At 39.6% G+C, this 21,411-nt stretch overlaps 3 protein-coding genes across 3 annotated transcripts in view; 2 read left to right on the top strand and 1 right to left on the bottom strand.

Moving 5' to 3' along the window:
* Nucleotides 1–16,925, top strand: part of LOC123870673 (vacuolar protein sorting-associated protein 45) — a 36,899-nt gene extending 19,974 nt beyond the window's left edge. The window contains exons 10-11 of the mRNA XM_045914038.1: nt 5,790–5,801; nt 16,400–16,925. The gene's annotated coding sequence lies outside the window, so the exon portion shown is untranslated. The remainder of the gene's footprint in view (nt 1–5,789; nt 5,802–16,399) is intronic.
* Nucleotides 1,403–21,411, bottom strand: part of LOC123870691 (ataxin-2-like protein) — a 42,755-nt gene continuing 22,746 nt past the window's right edge. Inside the window, exons 8-21 of the mRNA XM_045914064.1 lie at nt 21,240–21,318; nt 20,865–20,948; nt 20,513–20,650; nt 20,206–20,364; nt 19,714–19,916; nt 18,828–18,972; nt 18,565–18,648; nt 18,075–18,146; nt 10,665–10,761; nt 10,024–10,127; nt 9,774–9,836; nt 8,861–9,094; nt 8,527–8,646; nt 1,403–5,534 (exon numbers count right to left, since the gene is read on the bottom strand). Coding sequence (XP_045770020.1) covers nt 5,463–5,534; nt 8,527–8,646; nt 8,861–9,094; nt 9,774–9,836; nt 10,024–10,127; nt 10,665–10,761; nt 18,075–18,146; nt 18,565–18,648; nt 18,828–18,972; nt 19,714–19,916; nt 20,206–20,364; nt 20,513–20,650; nt 20,865–20,948; nt 21,240–21,318 — 1,654 coding nt within the window. The 3' untranslated portion in view covers nt 1,403–5,462. The remainder of the gene's footprint in view (nt 5,535–8,526; nt 8,647–8,860; nt 9,095–9,773; nt 9,837–10,023; nt 10,128–10,664; nt 10,762–18,074; nt 18,147–18,564; nt 18,649–18,827; nt 18,973–19,713; nt 19,917–20,205; nt 20,365–20,512; nt 20,651–20,864; nt 20,949–21,239; nt 21,319–21,411) is intronic.
* Nucleotides 14,393–16,807, top strand: LOC123870682 (retinol dehydrogenase 14-like). The gene is made up of 2 exons (XM_045914050.1): nt 14,393–14,554; nt 14,904–16,807. Exon 2 carries the CDS (start codon nt 14,971–14,973, stop codon nt 15,931–15,933), a length of 963 nt encoding a protein of 320 aa, XP_045770006.1. The 5' UTR covers nt 14,393–14,554; nt 14,904–14,970; the 3' UTR covers nt 15,934–16,807.

Here is a 21,411-nt window from a genome sequence, read left to right on the forward strand (position 1 = left end):
AGTTCATCCAGTCCATCCAATCCAGTTGACAAGACTGATAGTCTAATATTTAAGCTTTCCTGGGATGAGTTTAATATTTGTAATTTATATACATTGAAGGTTTATAATATTATGTAGGTACATAAGAAGTTGCACATAACACATTCACATTTTTTTATCTATAGAACACTATACAAACAATATAGGAACCGGGCACAAATACTGCATCATAAATGAAAAAAATTACAACCAAGCGTGCGATAAAATTGCGACGACTTATATTATGTACACGTTAATTTTATGCACTAACTGTAGTTGCCATGACCTATAATTAAGGCATTTTGAGTCGTTCACCGTTATAGGCCTACCGTTAACTGACATTGTTAACATATATACAATAACGTGTATTACAGCACTCGTCGCACGCAACGTATTTTTCAGTACAGAGAACACAAATGACGTTATCAATACAAGATCGGTCCTCCACTATCGGGATTCTGCAAATGCTTCGATACGATAACTCAGCATTCGGCAAATCAACTAGCTACAGTATACGGGATACGGCGAATTTTTGAATAAGTTTGGCAAATTGGTCATTCTTTGACAGAATAGTCCACCCCGTGATAATTTAGATATATCACAGATTAGATATGTGCACACAATATGTATTGAAATATTATCACCGCTAAATCAGATTTGGCATTTTTTAGTAGATACGTCCGAAGATCCGAGATTTGCAGTAGCGAAATCGGATAGCTTTAGCCAGATTTGTTTTTTTTTTTGTGGGACCCTACAATCGTGGCTTGTGGCAATCATACAATAGCTTACTGTGAACGAGTGGAATACTGTTGCCACTTAATCAAATCTTACAAAAATCAGTTCCCGCTAAGAATCGGATGTGTCAGTGTGAATCGGCGGTAACGAATACACGAGGCCAAGGAATAAACACAGCAATTGCTGATATCGACATCGCTATTCTTTTGTCGAATTCTGAAAGCGTCAAAAGCGTTATCTTCAACTTTAAAAACACGAATCGTATTCAGAGTGCTGTAAAAGGACCCAAAATCCCGTCATGGTTTAATAATCTCCGATCACTCGTACCTCTAAATCTATCAATTTCTCTTTATTGTCAAATCTACTTGCACTAACCACTTAGATAGTCCCTCAGAAAACGCAGTAGCATATCTCAAAGGCAGTATGAGTAGTAGAAATAAATATGTAATAATTAATAAATATTTCATTATAGTATTCTTTATAGTGCTATGAATGGAGTAAGTATATTACTTTTAATTGGCCTATTTATTTCTTGATAACAAAATGGAGACCTGGATTGTTTTCAGCTTAACTGAGCATTGAAATCTGACATAAATTAACGTAATTTCTAAAAAAAAAAAAAAAAAAATGTCATGTCGTATCGCAAAAAAGTCCCTGAATTTATACTGGATATTTCTTTTGTGATCCGACAAGTCGTTTTACCGTAATCACGTAGTTTGTATCTCAATTTTTAATTGATTTTGGGTTGGAACATTTTTCAGAAAATACATTCCAATGTACTAAATGTAAAATATATGCATGTAGTTTAAAATAAAGCTTATTTTGATAAAAAAGTTCCTTCTGACGCTATACTGTGTCGATGCAAATTGACGAGACATTTTGTAACCTTTTGATAAAAACAGTAAAAAAATCTGTTTTATTAAACTTTTTTTTTAAACTATCGTAAATATTGTCGTGAAACATAATCGATACATAATTCAATATTATTATTTGCTCCTTTATTTATAACTTCATCAATGTCACGTAACCACTAATATATCACGTGGTAATAAAACTACCAATTGTCAGAAAAAATCTCAGTTAAACTGGCAACACTGAACCCTTCACAGATAAATGATAAAATAAAGGACACAGTTTAAAATAAGTCCACAGATAACAATAAATCGCGAAATCACTTGACAGTGCATAATTGACCGTTCTTGCGTAGAATCGCGGAAACTTTTTTAACACTAACGTATAGCTAAATAAATACAAACGCAACCGTTGAGGTAACGTTTCAGGAAATAAGATGGCTGACGAAATTTGTAGATCACCTTCAATATTTATTATATTTAAATCCATGTTCAATCAAGAACTTTATTTTGTAGAAGTTGAGTATAATATGAAAATTAAATAATTTCATATTATACTTTAATATGCTTTATGTTAGTTACTAATTATTCGTATTTATATAAAAAAATAGATTGTTTAGTTTCACTGACACGACTAATAAAATCATGTTATCCTTTTTTATAGGAAAAATTTGAATAGGATAGACACTGCTTTTAATAGATAATATTATTAATTCATTGAAGTAAAACTAAGTAAAAAAGGCGTGGCTTGAAAGTAGCTCAAATCTTTTTTCGGACCGAAAAAACGTACACACGTCACTCGTAGAGTTTTAATCATTAAGTTTAAAAACCCATTTTATGTATGAAACAAAGGGTACTCTTTTGTAACCTACAAATCCCGCCAACCAGCCCAAGGAAAAAAATTATCTACCTATAATACACATCTCTCCCTGACAATGTCTTTCGTTGGAGTCAAGGACAGACAGACAACTCGCAAACTTCACACCATTCACACAAATATACTTACATAATGGATCAATCGCCGCCGCTCTTAAAAAAACCGACCATTTTTTACACTGGTAATAAACAAAAACTAACGCTAGCAACACTGAAATTTTGTACAGATTAAAAAGCATTCACTCTGAACCCCTGTGTACTCTATTAGATTATTTTAAGACTCTGAAATGAATTACGAATCAGGCTGCATGGTCTACGACCTTTGCCTTTCCTGAAGGGGATAAAAAATAAAACTAACTGAAGTACGACATTATTTTTGACAATTTTGACACTATGGTCGAGAAACAGTAATTTGATACTTTTGCAAACGTAAACGTAACTAAGTGAAACACTGGTCCTACTTAGCACTCTTTTTTGAAACATCAGTTTTTTCTAAAACTCCATGTTTATTTTTTGAGATAACTTGAATAACCAAGTAGTTATATTCAAGTAGTTACAGGTGACGCCAGGAAATATACAAATTCGGTGTTGCCAATCTTAATTTCGTTTGAAGAAAACGCTCGGGAATTACAAATAAGATCTACCTATAACCGTTACGCGTATACACTACGGTAAGGCATTTTTTTATTACTTTCGGTTCAAATGTTCACACACATTTCGAGTGTATATTATTCTTAAGACAGAGCTAATACATTTAAGGCTGTTGTTGGGTTTCTGTTTCTTTTTTTAATTTCATTAAAATTAAAAGAAGCAGTGTGTTTTTTAGGAATGAGGCTTCTGTGTAACTTTAAGACTGGAATTCAGAGTCAGGTTAAATCTTCTTTAGGGGACCAATCAGATGATGTGTCATATTCAACCTTCACGCAATGCATTAAGGTTGAATATGACATCATGTCGTCTGAATGGCCCCTTAAAGAAACCCCTAGCTTGATTATGAATTCTAGTGTAAGTCATGATAGTATTATTTTATATTCACGCGATTTGACATCGCCACACTATTGACAGATTAAAGTAACTCGGTCGTCACGTTTTTAACTTGAAACTTAGGGTACCGAGTCTTAAGCTACTTGTTGTGAAAATAACTCTTTAATTACCACTAGCGGTAAATATAATAATTTCTACACTCTTAATGGATAACGTCAAAATTGTAAAATGAAGCAAGTCTTCCTAGCACCGAAGTTTGAAAATTGCAGTATGACGCAATTCACTTTTGATTGGCTGATACTCTCTCGCTACTGGCTAAAATGCGTTGTTGTAGCACGAACACCGTAATTTTAGCCAATCAAAACAATTGAAACTATCGCAATGTTATAGTCACAACTTTCGTACTAGCCCCCAAGTTTCGTTTTTTCTTAAACTTCACTCGTGGAATATTATTACTTTTCATATATATAATATAATATTAAGGTTTTCATTTCATACATGTGATATAATATAAAGGTTTTCAATATATTAGCTCTATCTCTATAAATATTTACATTTGAAATACACCTAGAATGTTCCGTTGCGCCGTCTGTGACTGCATTTAGAATATTTTGACATATGGAAGGCTAGTAAAAGATCTAATTTTTATTTTACAAGCAACGTCTTGTGAATTGGAATCGAAATTTTGGTAAAAGGTTGGTTTTTTTTTAATAACCTACCCTCAAATAAAATGTACTGAATGTGTCTATAAAAGTCGTATTTGTTTCTTTGACTTTGCTATTCATTATTCCAGTTTGATAGTCTAAATTTAATTTCTAAGAATAGTTTGGTAAGATAATTCGGTTAACAAGAGAAAAAGATTCATCATGACTTGGTAAGACAAATAAGTCGGTAAGACATGAAGTTCAAACACCTGGCGGTAATATATGCAAACAAGGAAACTTCATTCTTTTCATCATAAAACATATAAAAATGCTTTGTTCAAATATAACGTTCAAAAAACTGTGGTGGGTAGTTTCAATTCGAAAAATATTATAAATTATTGGTTTTAATTTGTACCCTTATAAAATTTCATTTTATATCGATTTGAGAGTGGATAGTGGATTTACTGTTGTACTTGAAAATTAACTTTGCTTTTACTGCATTTATGAATTTCAGTATTTAAATTATATTGTTTTAATTTGAGAGTAGATATCATTTACTTCTTAATTCTATAATGTCTTCTAACAAAACAAGGAGTACATTTTTTTCATCGTCCGATTTTATATTTGAGGGTATCGGTAAACATACTTTTTACAGTGAAGGATTTCCAATGTGTTTTGAAGTTTAAGTAACTTTTATGACGCAACTTGAGGGTAGTTCGATTTTTTTCGGACGGAAGTAACGCAGCGTCACTTCTATCGAAAATGGCAGTCAAACAGATCAGCTGTTTTGAGGCCGCCATCTTCTATCGAGGTTGTACAGTAGTTTACCATTAGTAGGGTTTATTTTCAAAAATGGAATCTCCCGTGCATTCACTTTTACTTCAGGAGCGCATAAAGGCACATTTTTTTTTTGTAATCGAGGGTAGTCATGACTTTGTATAAATAGTAATTAATTTTTCATTTGAATTATAAATACTATTATCGATAGTTATTTTAAATTCTATTATATCACCTACCAAAACAATACTAGATTTTTAAATACGCTTTTTCATCATTCGGTTTTTATTTGAGGGTAAGACATGCTTTTTAAGGTGAAGGATTTCCAATGTATTTTTTTTTATTATTTGAAGGTAGTAGTAATATTTTTTATTTGAGGGTAGATCTCGTTATTAATTCGCACTTTACCGATATTTTCTGGAAACAAAACAGCGTTTTTGTCGTTAGCTTTAGGACGTCACTTGTACACAAAAACTGCGGGTAGTTGCGTATTGCATGGTATCCTAAATGCAGTGTTGCGTGACGCGGAGTCGGTGTCGGCTCAGTACCGGGGGTGTGCGCGGAGGCGGCGCGCGGGTTAGGGGTGCGACGCGTGGACGCCCGGCGTGCTGGCGCCACCCGCACCGTGCTGCGGCGGCAGCAGAACCTGCTGCAAGGAAAGCACCCAATAAACACAAGACATGGACCCGTATAGGCCGGACCGCAAGAGGAATTCCGTTTGCAATTATGATGAACGCGGTTTAACTTCTGTAGGCTCGGACATACACCAGAGAGAACTACGAGTGAGGAAACTCTTGGTTCGACCCTGAAATCGACATGTCAAATATTAGGCTTGGGGTGATGTGAAATCAAAGAAAGGTAGTCGTTTCATAGTCTATCTAGTGTCAAATGTAGGTAACATTTAATGACTGCCAGTGTAGATGAAGCTTCAACGTTTTGATAAAAGTTCCTTAACTGTAGTGAACTGTACCCTACACGGAATATGCATTGTATGTTTTTTTACAGGATAATAATTCTTGGCACATTAACTGAATATACATAATACATAGCGCGTGTAAAGGAAGTGCTGATGATAACAAATATATGTTATCTACCCCATATGCTACTCTCGGTCATAGGCTATGAAACCGAAGCCCTTACAGGTCTAGGTAAACTACATACAAAGTCACCAAAAATAAATAATCAAACAATCCTAAAATTTACACGGAAAAGTTAGTTGCAAATATTAGGATAAGATAGATGGGTACAGGATTAAATTGGATCTTTAACTTATTTATAATCTTTGCAGCTGTAACTCAAGGAACTGTCCCAGTTTTTAATAGAAAAAAAAAGTATTATTATGTAAGGTATATTAATGGGTTTTAATTTTTTTAATTCCATATTAAAATCTCTCATATTTTGCAAACGAAATTCCTCTTGCGGCCCGGTCTAATATCCAAAAGCGAAATACGAACACATTTCAATTTTTTTTGTCATGTAACCACAAATTCACGGTTTTCGGATTTTTCGCTTTACTTGTGCTGTAAAACCTACCAACCTGCCAAATTTCATGATTCTAGGTCAACGGGAAGTAACCCTATAGGTTTTCTTGACAGTCAGACAGACAACTAAGTTATCCTTTAATGGGTTACTTTTGAGGTATGGAAACTCTAGGTCAACGGGAAGTAACCCTATAGGTTTTCTTGACAGACAGACAGACAACTAAGTTATCCTTTAATGGGTTACTTTTGAGGTATGGAAACCTATAACCTATCAGGAAGCTAATCGCTTCGTACGAGTCCGTGGAATTTCAACTATGTAAGTGTGCAGACCTTTACGATGCCACGCGGTCCGATAGTAGAATGGCGAGAAACGCGTCAAAAACTTACAAAATATGGCTCAGCGAAATTTGCGTCTTGTTGAGGCGGCGTGGAGTGCAGTTGCCGCGGGTCAAAGCTCTGCCACTGCTGCCTCTAGTGAATACCAAGCTCATGATCACGGGGTTGGGGGTTCGGACGAAAACTCCCGATTATATGGCGCTATACGTAGTAGCTAACGCCAAACTTCTTGATCGCTCTCAAGTTGCTATGGTGTTTGCGGCGGTATAAACACAAAGTATTATGCCCAATCGCTCTTGAAATTCCAACGAAAAGAACATGTAAGCAGGTAGTTTGTTACTGCACGTGACAGATCGAACTTCATCTCGAAAGATTAGTGCAAAATCATCATATTATTAATCGTGGTATGTAGTATGGTACCCGCTATTTACATTATAGAACAAAATACTATACTCCGCGTCTCAAAAGGCTCAGAGTCACCCACCGGGCGATGAAGAGAGCTATGCTTGGAGTTTCTCTACGCGATCGAATCAGAACTGAGGAAATCCGTTGAAGTACCAGAGTAACCGATATTGCCCAACGGGTTGCGGAGCTGAAGTGGTAATAGGCGGGGATATACATATAGTTCGAAGATCCGATAGAGGTTGGGGTCCCAAGGTGCTGGAATGGAGACCTCACACTTATAGACACAGCGTTAGCAGATCTTCCATAAAGTGGGCAGCCGACATAAAACGCAATCGCAGGGAGCCGCTGGATTGCGGCGGCGCAATACCGATGCGTGTGGAAATCCCTAAGAGACCTAGTTCCAGCAATAGACGCCCTATTGGTTGACGACGACTTTACTCTGGCCCGGAACAAGTACACTAGACAAGCGTCATCGTTTTGCTCTTGATACCTATTCAATGCGCCGCTACTCGTCACCACTTCATAGCGATCAAGAAGTTTGACGTCACCTGTACTAATAGGCATACCGTTTGACTGAGACGGCTTTTGAAGTAGCTGCGTGGTGAGAGAGAGTTAAGGGGCTATACCGAAAATTTAGCAAAAATAAGTAGATAGATTTACAAACTGTAGTGTACCGGAAAAGAGATGATGATAATGGCAACAATCAATTAAACAAAAACTATGATTTTCTCTATGTTAACACAAATGCAACAGTCTATATAAATGAAAAGAATAAAGAAAAAGTAGTTACTGTTTAAAAAAACCAAAAATAATATCGAAATTTTGGATCATTCGGATTGGGCAGTTTTTGGATAGTACTCTATTTATAGAAAAAAATTCCCTTGGTTCCTATTTATCATCAGATAATAGATATGACAAAAGACACAAAGCAAAAAAGCATAATATGTTTCAACAAGAAATTCGTTGTCTACTGTGTGTGTTTTTTAACTCGCACAGTATGGAGCAAACCATAAGAGATACAGAGAGATTGCGTTATAAACCATAAGCTCTTTTTTGTTAAAGACAATTTTAGCGACTGAGTAGTTCTGAGCATTGGCACCGAGAGATTGTCTTAGGAAGTGTCTCATATAAGTGTTTTTTATAAGTTTAAATATCTGATATTGGCAGAGTGATCTAGAGTGAGGGAATGAGAATTAGGCTATAGTGACTAGCTAGGTACTAACATTTGACGCCTGATAGTGACGTCGAAGCATCGATGTTTTGTTACAAGTTCCCTAACTGTCCTGAACTGTGACATTGATGCTGAAGAAGGCGTTTTCATCACATTCGCCACATGAGCTACAGGTCGGTGGGAGCGCCACGCAGCTTGTTCAGAAGCCCCGCCAGTCGCACGGCACGGCTGCAGCGGCGTGTACTGACCTGCACCTGGTGCGGGTGGTGCGGCGGGCTGGCGGTGGGCGGCGCGTGGTTGAGGTACGCCACGTGCGGGTGGTGGTGGTGGTGGTGCGCGCCGCCCGGCCCCATCAGCGGGCACAGCACCTGGCGACAACAAACGTTTATTTTTAATTTATAGATCATTTGTACATTGGTTCGTTTTCTCCTTAGCGTTAAGGTTGTCTGGAGAGATCGCTATTTACCGATAAGACAGCCTTTTTGTGCCTACATTTGTGTTTTGTGGGGCAATAAAGTAAATACATAGGTACACATACAAATACATACTATACATTTCTATTTCAGTGTACTACACACGTACCTGGAAGGGCGGCTGCTGGTAGTGGTGGTGCGGGTGCGGATGCGGGTGTGGGTGCGGGTGCGGCGTGTGCGCCGGGGAGGGCGGCGGGTACAGCGCGGGGGACGGCGCGGCGGGCGACTGCGCGGGCGGCGCGTACTCGCCCACGCCGCTGCCCACGCCACCGCCCACGCCACCGCCTACCCCCACACCCATGCCGCCCACTCCGCCCACGCCGCCGCCGTGGTACATCCGCACCTGGAAATGATATCGTGATAGTAAAGTTCTGAACATCAGAGGAAAATGACCATACAAGTATAATTCGAAAAAGCGAGAAAAAAATTAAAGACATAGATGTCTCAGTCGTGGTTTGGTTTTATAAACTGAGTTATGCTTTCACTTCGAGGAAAAGAATTACCTAGTAATAACGCGACCACGACTTCTGTGTGAGCACGCTCTATTACTATGTATACTTAGAGTAGTGTGGAGCATCCTCCAGCACGATGGATATTAGACGAATATGGTGGGACTGGAAGCTAGGGTATCGCTAAGTTGGAACATACGAAGAACGGAAGGCTAAGCTCAACATGGATTCCGGATATCGATGTACGGAACAAGTATAGAGGGTGGCCGGTGGCCGCTGCCACTTGCACGCCCGAGCCGGACCACGAGTTATCTGGCGAACACTCCGACATATGTCCAACAGTGGACATCCACACGACGATGTCTTACCATATGCTGGTACTGGATGGCGGGCTGCGGCGCGGGGTGTCCGGGGTGCGGGTGCGGGTACGGCATGAAGGGCTGCATGGGCGCGGGCGCTAGGAGAGGCTGCCCGGTCGCCGCTGCCACTTGCACGCCCGAGCCGGACCACGAGTTATCTGGCGAACACTCCGACATATGTCCAACAGTGGACATCCACACGACGATGTCTTACCATATGCTGGTACTGGATGGCGGGCTGCGGCGCGGGGTGTCCGGGGTGCGGGTGCGGGTACGGCATGAAGGGCTGCATGGGCGCGGGCGCTAGGAGAGGCTGCCCGGTCGCCGCTGCCACTTGCACGCCCGAGCCGGACCACGAGTTATCTGGCGAACACTCCGACATATGTCCAACAGTGGACATCCACACGACGATGTCTTACCATATGCTGGTACTGGATGGCGGGCTGCGGCGCGGGGTGTCCGGGGTGCGGGTGCGGGTACGGCATGAAGGGCTGCATGGGCGCGGGCGCTAGGAGAGGCTGCCCGGTCGCCGCTGCCACTTGCACGCCCGAGCCGGACCACGAGCGATCTGACGAACAAACCACTTGCATTATTCACTAGCTTTCATATCCTGGACGCCGACTAATGAGATAAATAGTTCAATTTTTTTTAATATATTGACAAAGAAAACAGTGCTTTAATGTTTTTTATATATTATAGACGTATGTATGTAAGTATGTCAATATGTGACACATTTGGACTCCATAGTCAGGATTCTATGATATGAGCGATTTTTTTATTTTTAATATAGTATCGAGCGAGCATAGCAGGCGAGATATTTATATTTAAGACATTTCATTGGAGAAAAGGTAAAGTAATAAATTTAAAATATCACTCGCAAATAAATAAACATTTTCAACATTTTCGAAATTGAAAAGTCATTACAAGAATTAGTACAAAAATATTTATTCTAAAATAAAACTTAACGTATAAGCAATATGGACAAAAATAATATTATAATGGCAACAAAAAAGTCGAATGATCAGCGTAATATGTTCGTATGGAGAAGCGAGTGTGTGGCCTTAATTAGATGAAGTATGTAAACAGAAGGGGTACAGACAGTTACCTTTCCTGAAGTTTCTCTGGGGCTGCGCCTGCATCGGCGCGTGCTGCCCCGCGCCGCCCGCCACGGCCGCGCCGCCGCCCATCGCCGCTCCGTAAAGCTGCAAACACACCATTTCATTATACAACTAGCTGTGCCCGCGACTTCGTTCGCGTGGGATGGCTCTCAGCGCGCTTTATATAGCCACGGACGCTCAGGCGCGAGGCGTGTAGTACGTACTCTGTACGTTAAAAAATGTTCGCCGTGATTCTTTAAATTGACATAACTTTTTTATTTATGAACCGATTGACATGAAATAATCACTAAATGTTAAGTGAAGCTTACTACAATATATTAGTGAAAACGGTATCTAAATCGAATAAGCCGTTTCTGATATTAGCGTGCACAAACACACAAACAGACAAAAAAAAATTAATTACAATTTCGGGTTCGGCATCGATATAATAACAACCCCTGCTACTTTTTTTTTATATATTTCCATTGTACAGACACCACTTTTCTACAATTTTATTATATGTATAGACTAGCTAGGACAAATGGGGATGATGCCTTTTTTATTCATTATACGCAAGCGCTTGACCACAATCACCCCTGACGGAAAGTGATGATGTGGCCTAAGATGGGACGCATTTACCTATTCAATTTTGTTTTAAAGATACCCGGATTGTAATTAATAGGAAACATAGATCGCGGAAGAGTATTCCAAACCTTAGTCACGCGTGTGAGGAATGATGTTATACTATGTTAAAAATAAACTATTTCTTAGTAATTATTAAATAGAGGATCTTCCAAAATTCGTAACATCCACGTCCACTGTTAAATAATAATATAGTAATAAATATTTCGTCCGCTCGGCATCATACCCTGATTGCTGTCTCAACCTGTCGCGTACTATACCTCATATTTAAGAGGGGTCTCTCCGTCACTCGCTTCATACAAACGTAGTTCCAATTTCATTTGAATATTAAGCAACCAAAGTCCATGAAATTTTGCAGACATATTCTAGAAACTAATATCTATGTCTGTGGTTTTCCAGATTTCTGTTAAAATATTTGGTTTCAAAGTTACGCGGTCTTAAAAATTTACATACATATCTTTGAGCCCCTGTAATTTTAAAACTACATATTTTTAGAAAATCTAAAACACCAAGACACAACATTAGTTTCTAGAATATGTCTGCAAAATTTCATGGACTTTGGTTGCTTAATATTCAAATGAAATTGGAACTACGATTGTATGAAGCGAGTGACGCAGAGAGCCCTGTTAACAGATGTCAACCCTAATAAAGAAACTGTCCAGCAATTTCTATTACTGTCGAGTTGGTTTTTTTTTTAAATAATAGTGTAATGGTGGTCCAAGCAAGTAGGAGAAGATATTTTTCCAAATATTTTTTTATATAGGAGAGGACAAAATTAAGTTTTCATGTTCCCGTAATTCATTTTTTGTGAATTTATTACATTATGTCTGGTCGCTTGAAAAACGTAGTTCTGGTACATCTTTATAACCTTGAAAATTAAAATGCAACTAGCGTACTTTAATGCTATTCTATATAAGTTATGATATCATGGATATCATACATGGTTTGTATATATAATATCTTATTAAATTATATTTATAGTTATTTAATTAGACACCTATGGACCACGTGCGTTTCTCAAGATCAGTGCATGTGTTACAATCAAAATCCAAAAAACCGGCGTGTTTAGATTTGCCTAGGACCTAGGCATTTAATTTTAAGAGTCTAGTTCGAAAACTCAATGTTTATTTTAATAATCTGCAGTGTCTTCGTCTGAATCGTGTTAGATTATAAGTGGAACATGGCTGGAGCGGAGTGGAGCGGAGCGAAACTGTTTCCATACTGTTATATTAGCATACCGTTTTTAACCGCAATAAAACTTTTGTCGAGTTAGCTTATTAGAAAGAATTGTTTGTTTAGACTAATATGAGTATTAAAATATACTTAAACTAGTTTATTCCCGCGACTTCGTCCGCATGGACCACGCAAATTTCGAACCTCTATTTTACCCCATTAGGGACTGAATTTTTAAAATTCGCCCAAATTGAATTTTCAAAAATAATTTGAGCCGAACTACTTGAAGAAGTTTTTTGTATGTTTTTTTTTTATATAATGGCTCAGAAATATTTTCCTAACAATAATTTGCACAAAATTGCAATTTTTCTCGGATTGCCATGGCCACACTTAGGTTCGCCGGAGTTTCGGTTTTGACTATAACATATGCAAATCCAAGATCCGAGTGTAAAGATGATAAAATGACCATGTTTATGTCAACAATATGATAACTTTTCCCGTAATTGTTGACTTTATTGATAACACGATAAATTAGCCGTCAGTAGAAAAAAATCTTATTCGTCTGTCATTTTGCGCGATTGCGAATAATTTTGCTGTAGAATCCTTTTGATTAACCTTTTTTAGAGTTCCGTACCTCAAAAGGAAAAACGGAACCCTTATAAGGCTAACTTTGTTGTCTGTCTGTCGGGGGTTTGGCGTTCGAATCCGGGCACAAACTTCTAACTTTAAGAAGCTATTTGCTTTTCAAGCAATTAGATATTACTTGCTGTAACGGTAAAGTAAAGTATGTAAGTTCTCCATAATGTTCTCAAAGGCGCGTGAAAGCTATCAATCCACACTTAATCCAGTCAGGCATGGCCAGCGTGGTAGACTGTGGCCAAACTCTTTTCATTCTGAGAGAAGACCCGTGCTTAGTAGTGAGCCGGCGATGAGTTGATGATGATGATACACCCGAGTCTTTATAGAAATATAATCGTTAAATATCAAAGTCTGTATTTATATAATCATTTTAACAAACCCTAATCATTTCTAATGAACTTAAAGGATTTATAGTTATCTATTCGATTACAATAAAAAAGATATGATTATCTAGTTATTTACGAAAACGTATTATTTATTTCAATAATCAAATCTAAAAAAAATCGGGTACGGACTTCTGTACCCAGCGATTACTATTTGTATATCAATATCTGTACCCGCCAGTGCGAGTTGGACTCGCGCACCGAGGATTCCGTACTCTAGTGTTTTTTCCGACATTTTGCACGATAAATCGAAAACTACTATGCATAAAAATAAATAAAAATCTGTTTTAGAATATACAGGCGAAGCTCTTTCATATGATACCCAACTTGGTATTGTTATCTTACTTTGAAAACTGAAAATAATACTTATTATTTGTTCATGAACACATTTAATTATTTTGTGTGATGTAGTCACAAATTCACGGTTTTCGGTTTTTTTCCTTTACTTGTGCTATAAGACCTACCTACCTGCCAAACATGATTCTAGGTCAACGGGAAGTACCCTATAGATTTTCTTGACGGACACGACAGACAGACAACAAAGTGGTACTATAAGGGTTCCGTTTTTCCATTTGAGGTACGGAACCCTAATAAATGTGCCAACGCTGTGATTTCTGGTGTGAGGTTACTATTCTAGCACCTTGGGCGCTAACCGGTTATCGGTGCCTAACGCTTATCAGTTTTCCAAACTATGTGCACTGCTCATTGTCATTCATATACTTTAGGTATTTGCCGTAATCCTTGAGATTAGAAAAACAAAATAGGTCAAGATCCTTCACCATTAGAAAGTAGGAATAACTTAATATGACATACATTCATATAAATTAATTAAATTAATTCGCCATGTAAAGTCGAAAACATATACATAGTTGTATAACAACCTTTTATATTATACCGTTCGACAGTCGTATCATAATCGTCGGGCGAACTACGTTCCGCCTGATTAGAGACAGTGTCAGTCAGTTTTTGTGTAGTTATTAATTATTTATTAAAAGATTTGGGAGTTATCAGTGCGAATCGCACACACAATCACAGTATTTTAGCAGGACGCGTTTATACCGGTATGTTAAATAATGTTAATTGATGATTTCTTGGGATGGCAAAAAGCCGGTATAATGGTATGAACTAGTTATTCAAATATTTGCATATTAAATGAGTATACGTACGTAAATATGTAACTGTACTTTTTAAAATTAATTTGATCTATAAAAAATAAAAACGGCATTTTTGAGATGTGGTTGCATCTAACAATAACTTCAGACAGACACAACTTCTTCATAAATCAGAAAATCAAAGAGTTCCCACGAGATTTGCAAAAGATAAATCCACGCGGACTTCATTTGGGTAATTATATTATGAATTGAACTGATATTATATCCGTATATATTACAAAAAAATAAATTGTTACAGGTTTTTCTGACGACAACTTCCTAGTTTTATGGCCTTATGATTAACCAAAACTGGATTGGGATAAAAAATGTGGTTGTTCCTAATAATATGGACGCTAGTTGCACTTTTCTCAATAAAAATCTTCAACAAACTTTCCACTGGGAAATGCTATGCGGACACAGTCATGAGTGGCAAAGTAGTGGTGGTCACAGGTGCCAGTGGGGGTATAGGCTTCGAGACAGCTTTAGAATTAGCTAGAAGAGGAGCTAAGCTAATAATAGCTTGTCGAAGCCACGAGAAAGGCGAAAAAGCCGTCAGGAGAATCATTAGACGAGCGAACAACAAAAGAGTTCGCTTCATACATTTAGATTTAACTTCTCTATCATCAGTCAGAAAATTCGTACACGAGCTCGAAACGTCTGAAGCGAAATTGGACGTTCTTATTAACAATGCTGGGGCAATTTGTACTACCAGAGAAAAAACTGAAGATGGAATTTTAAAGGATTTACAAATAAACTATTTGGGACCGTTTTTGTTGACCGTACTTTTGATTCCGATGCTCAAGAAAGCAGCGCCGAGTCGAGTTGTAGTAGTTTCGTCTTCGTGGCATAAGTTTGGGACTACAGAGGACTTGAATAGTGAAAAATACGGGTACATCCAATCTTATGCGAACAGTAAGCTGTGTAATGTTATATTCAGTAAGGAGTTGGCGAGAAGATTGGAAGGTACTGGGGTGGATGTGAACAGTCTGAATCCGGGGCAGGTTAACACGTCTCTATATAGGAGTTCCACAGTTTTGGAGAAGATTAGGAGTCTTTTGCTGTACGCGTTTTTTAAGACCCCGGCGGAAGGGGCACAGACGTCCGTCTACTTGGCGGTGTCGTGTGAATGCGATCAGATCAGTGGGAAGTATTTCGAGGACTGTCAGGAAGTGAGGGCGTCTTATAAAGCTGATGACGAGGAGTCTGCAGCTAAGTTATGGGCCGTGTCGCAGGAACTGGTCAGATTGACACCGGATGAGATAGGCAAATGTTTTGGCGAGGTGTCGTAATTTATATGTTAGATTAATTGATAAGGTGTTTTTCAAAGGTCATAGATAAAGGTTCATTAATTGTGACACATTTGTATATATGCCAAACGCTGTGTTTTAGAGTGTTTTTGTCCAATCATACGGTGTGATATTTTTATCCTCATCTAATAATACCTGTTTAGTCTAATTAACACGTCTCCGCTCCGTTCCGCTTCAGTGAAAACGCATCTTTAAGCGCAAGATATACCTGCGGAGTAGAGTTGAGCCGAGCGCAGGATCTTTTTTGATAATCACATAAACTCAGTTTTATTTACTTTGACATACGGTTGTTATAACGAATCGCTTAGAGCGCCATCGGTATGCTAGAGTAAATAAAGCCAAGTTTGAGTTGTAAAAAAAATTAGCTAATTGACACTGACTGCAGTGGGGACTGCAGACAGAAGTGAAAACTTAAAATTATAAATTACAATAAATAATAATAATACAACAAATAAGTTTTTTTGTCAAATGTCAAAATAATTGTATGGTTTATATCAACCGGCACTGCGAGCTCTATTAACGGTCGCGTCGGTCACGCAACCTGAAATTTTTAACCATCCCAAAAAACGCTTTGACTCATTTCCACTCCACTCTGCAGGTAGGCATTGCGCTTTACACAGCCTGATCATACAATGTATCGGTTTGGTAGACCCCATCCTTATAACTGACAGGTGGCGACTATTGCGCAACAATCGCATCTCTTTTCTGATGTCACACGAATTTTTATGTACTAAAAATGCGTTGTAAGTATGTCGTCTCGTGATATATGATCAAAATATTCGATATCACACTTAGCATATTGGTTAGAGCTAGGTTATTAGTTATCACTAGTCACACCAAAATCACAGGATCTAGCGAAAATCCACTGCAACTATGTAGATTAGTTTCACAAAGGAACAAATTAGTCTTAAAATCTTAGCCATTAGCTGTACAAATGTATTTATAGAAAAATAAATCTCTGACACAAAACACAATTTACTCTATACTTTATTTTGTCTCTCGTATGCGTTGATTTACAAGCTGTTTTTTTTCCAAGTCAACTCTTGATTGTGATCTCACTTGCCTGCCTATTTTTTTGACAATTTGCAACTTCCATCGCTTCAAGGTCGCAATCTGTCATCTCATATGTAACTGTCAAGTGTGCAGGCGATCAACTGTCAACATGACAGTTACGTACGAGATGACAGGTCGCGACTCTTGCGCAAGAATCGCTAAAAGTCAAAATAAAAAGTTATTATAATGCATAAATTTTGAGAAAGTATTCGACAATTTTGCTGTATGCGTCAGCTGTCATGCCAAAAGTGCGGTTTACCCTTAGATTAAGAAGTAAAATCGTACATTTGACATGACAGTAGACACTTAGGTATCTCAAAACGTATGCACTATAAGTCTCTATACTGTCCTTATTTGTCACGTTATCCAAAATTGGAAAATATCAGTAAAAGAATGGCTATTTTTTAGACTATACGTTACTTATCCAATATCAAACAAAATAGCGCAATAACAGACTGGTTATAAGAACAAGCGCACCCAAATGCAAAGGTATATTAATGGGGCATTGGAACACATACACTCAGGGCTATTGGATTATACGATATCGAATGCTACTATTCTTTTTACAGAAAAATTTAAATTAATTCTGTTTTGTACATTAAGATCTTGTTTCACAACTTTCAGATAAACTTTATCTAACAGGTAAAGGACGATGACCGGCCTAGTACAGAGGTATGCTCTCAACAGAAGCTACAGGCCCTAAGTATATCAGTATTTTGAAAATCTCTGAAAAATTGAGTTTAGTGCAACTCTTTCTGGCCACTCATTGGCTTCAAAACCAATTAAATATCATACAAAATATTTTTATTTTGTATTTGTGCCAGAAAGTTGTAACAATGAAGAGAAAAAGAAAGAAAAAGAGGACAGGGAAGCCAGGGACCACAAAACTTGTCGATCCGAAGTTCTTATAAGTTCAAGTCAGTTCTCATCTAGTTTTAGCAGCCAAAGCAGGCCACTTGACAAGGCAATCCTTTGATGCTTTTCTGACCCACTGTATCCACAAATAAATGAATTTAGAATTTGATATAAGAGAGTAGCATCGATATCGTCCCCACGGCCCGCTCGCTCACCGCATCTCGCTCGCGCTTGTCCAGAACGAGGAATGGCGGCGCGTACCCGCGGCATTCGCACCCCACCTCCATCTAACCGCCCACAGTTTCATCAAAATCGGTTCGTAAAGCGCTTATCCTACTGATTCGCTAACTAAGGCTGATATCTATAGCGCGCACTTTGACTTTGCTCGGACTTAGACACTGTTAAAACGAGACAGTGTTATACCACTGGCATCTGTCTCGTTTTAACTGAAACTTACGTCTAAGCAAAGTCAAAGTGCGCTCTATAAATCTTAATTTTCCAACACTGAATGATAAGCTCATTTCATAGGCTCTGAGCTCATTTCATAGATCAAGTCTCCAACGTGACACACTATGGCCTAAACCCTTCTCATTCTGAGAGGAGATCTGTACTCAGTTGTGGGCCGACGACGGGTTGATCATGATGATGATGATGAGCTCACTTCACATTTATTTTTAATCTATTGAAGGAACAGATAGTACTCACGGGATGCGGGTGTGGAAGGTATGCGGGCGGCTGCTGCGCCGCCGCGGCCGCCGCTGTCAACATCGCGTATGGTACAGCTGTCATCTGTCAAGCGAATATCAATACAATATTATAGCTAGAGGAGAAAACGGAAGCCGGAAGGCATTCCATATTCTAGCACTGCGTATTAGAAACGAAGAAGCTAATCGAATGGTACGAGTCTGAATATCGACTAGGACATGCATTCATTCTATACACATTTTAATAATACAAGTGATATTTACCATGTGAGGAGGAGGCGGTGGCGCGGGCACGTAGCTGACGCCGGCGCCCACGACGTTGACGCCACCCAAGCCGACGCCCATGCCCATCCCTCCCACGCCCACGCCACCTGCGCCTACGCCCACGGGCGTGCCTGGCGTGTGAGGTCTGCGACAACATTTTAAATTTTAAAAATATTCGTTTGCTGCTCAAATATTGTATGACTTTTATTTCACAAATTTTCGCAAGGGGCGCTGGCTGAAAGTGCATAAAACCCTATATCAAGTCGGTTTTCGATAAGAAATCCTAGGATGTGCTTCTTCTCTATTTACGAAAACATTATGATTATGATTCATATGAAAATATGAAAGGCTGATGATGAAGAAACTGTGTTTAAACATGGGTGCTAAAGCTAGGTGTTGACTCCTGTTGTGGCTAGATATTGATACCTTCTATGGATAGGTGTTGATACTTCCTGTGGTTAGGTGTTGACAACCACTGTGGCTGTGTGTTGATACCTATTGTGGCTAGGTGTTGATACTTACTGCAGTTAGGTGTTGACACCGGCTGTGGCTAGGTGTTGATACTTACTGCAGTTAGGTGTTGACACTGGCTGTGGCTAGGTGTTGATACTTACTGCAGTTAGGTGTTGACACTGGCTGTGGCTAGGTGTTGATACTTACTGCAGTTAGGTGTTGACACTGGCTGTGGCTAGGTGTTGATACTTACTGCAGTTAGGTGTTGACACTGGCTGTGGCTAGGTGTTGATACTTACTGCAGTTAGGTGTTGACACTGGCTGTGGCTAGGTGTTGATACTTACTGCAGTTAGGTGTTGACACTGGCTGTGGCTAGATGTTGATACATGCTGTGGCTGTGTGTTAATACCTGCTGTGACAATGTGTGATTACCTGCTGTGACTAGGTGTGGTGGGGCTTCTAGGCGTGAAGGGTTTCGCGCTGGGGTTGAACTCCTTCGCGTTGGGGTTGAGGGTGCTCTTCTTCAGGGTCACGGAGACTCGCTCCACTCCAGGCGACGCTGATGATGGAGGGGAGCTCGACGCGGGAGATCGCTCTTCCACTGGAGGTTCTTCAGGCTTTGGTACTGGTGGGGGCTGCGTAATAACGACATTGTTAAAATAAATATGATAACTATAAAAAAATATTTTTGGCACACCTAAACCATTGGGGGCTTACAAACTTGAATTTTTGACTGTAGGTTGCCTTTAAAACAGACACTCACTAAGAAGGCTTTTTGAAAATTTCACCCTGAAGAGTGTTAAATAGGCAGGACATTTCAGCCCTCATCAATTTTAAAATTTCTATCGAGTGAAGCTGGGGCGAGTAAGCTAGTGGGCGACACTTCGGGCGGACTCGACGTGCCGGGCGTCTGTTGTAGTGTACCTTGTGGTGCGCGGGCGGCACGGCTGTAGGGAGGGGCGCGGGCGGCAGCACGGGTTCGTGCGGGTGCGGCTTGTGCGCGCGTTCGCGCTTGGGCGGCGACGACGGCGCGCCCACGTTCGCGGACACTTCGGGCGGACTCGACGTGCCGGGCGTCTGTTGCTGTCACAATGAACACACATTTAAAACTTTCCACAGAAGAGCCCTTTTGAGCCCCTAGATATTTAAATTTACTTTAAGAAAACTCTTGAAAAATCTTAATAGAAAGCATCGAGATTGGATGTCACGCTTTCCTACAAAGACAACTTACTGGCGGCGGCACTGAGACAACGGGTGGCTGCGGCTGCGGTTGTGGTTGCGGCTGTGGTTGTGGCGGCGGAACCTGCGGCGGTGCGGACGGCGCTGGTGACGTCACTAATTTGAATTCCTGCCCAAATTTGCGTAGTTCCTGAAAATGAACAAAAGATTTGAAAAGATGTGGCAAAATTAATATTGTGCCAAAATTAATTATTTTATCTTAAATAAATTATCTTATCTTAAAAAAAAATCTTAATCGAGGCAATCTTTGGCAAAAGATGCTCTCGAATAACATGTTTGCCCATATTACAATATAATAAAATGAATAATGAATGCATTACGGAAGCTCGGCAATCACTACTGACCTGAACCTCGTCCTGTCGGCGCGGCTCCGGCGGCGGCGCGTGGTGTCGCGGCGGCCGCGCGTGCTCCACTCCTGGCGGTGGATTCTGTATACAACAGGATAGTTTTAAACACGACTACCCAAACCCCACCACCAGACGGACGGACGGACAGTTTATATTTTACCCCATTATCGGTTTCTAAACGGCATCGTACCGAAACATCGCTTTACGTCACAGCTTTGTCGGTAGGGTGGTAACTAGCCACGGCCATAGATAGCCTCTCATCAGACCAGAGTAGATACAATTTTGAAATTATGAATCCCCAAAGTGTCCCAGCGCTCACCATACGCCAGGTAGGTCGGTAGGTACATCGGTTATGTATTTAGATAAACTTACGTGGTGATGGTGTGGTGGAAACCCCTGCCGCGGCAGCGGCGCCGCTCGGGGCTCTCCGTTGAGCTTCCCACTCGGCACTCTGCGGACAAGCATAATCATGAGATTGCAAATATTGTGCGATAAAAAACACTAATTCTGATTAAAAAATACACTTATGGAGCGCCCAAGGACT

The sequence above is a fragment of the Maniola jurtina genome, chromosome 13 (assembly GCF_905333055.1).
Source record: "Maniola jurtina chromosome 13, ilManJurt1.1, whole genome shotgun sequence".
NCBI lineage: Eukaryota > Metazoa > Arthropoda > Insecta > Lepidoptera > Nymphalidae > Maniola > Maniola jurtina.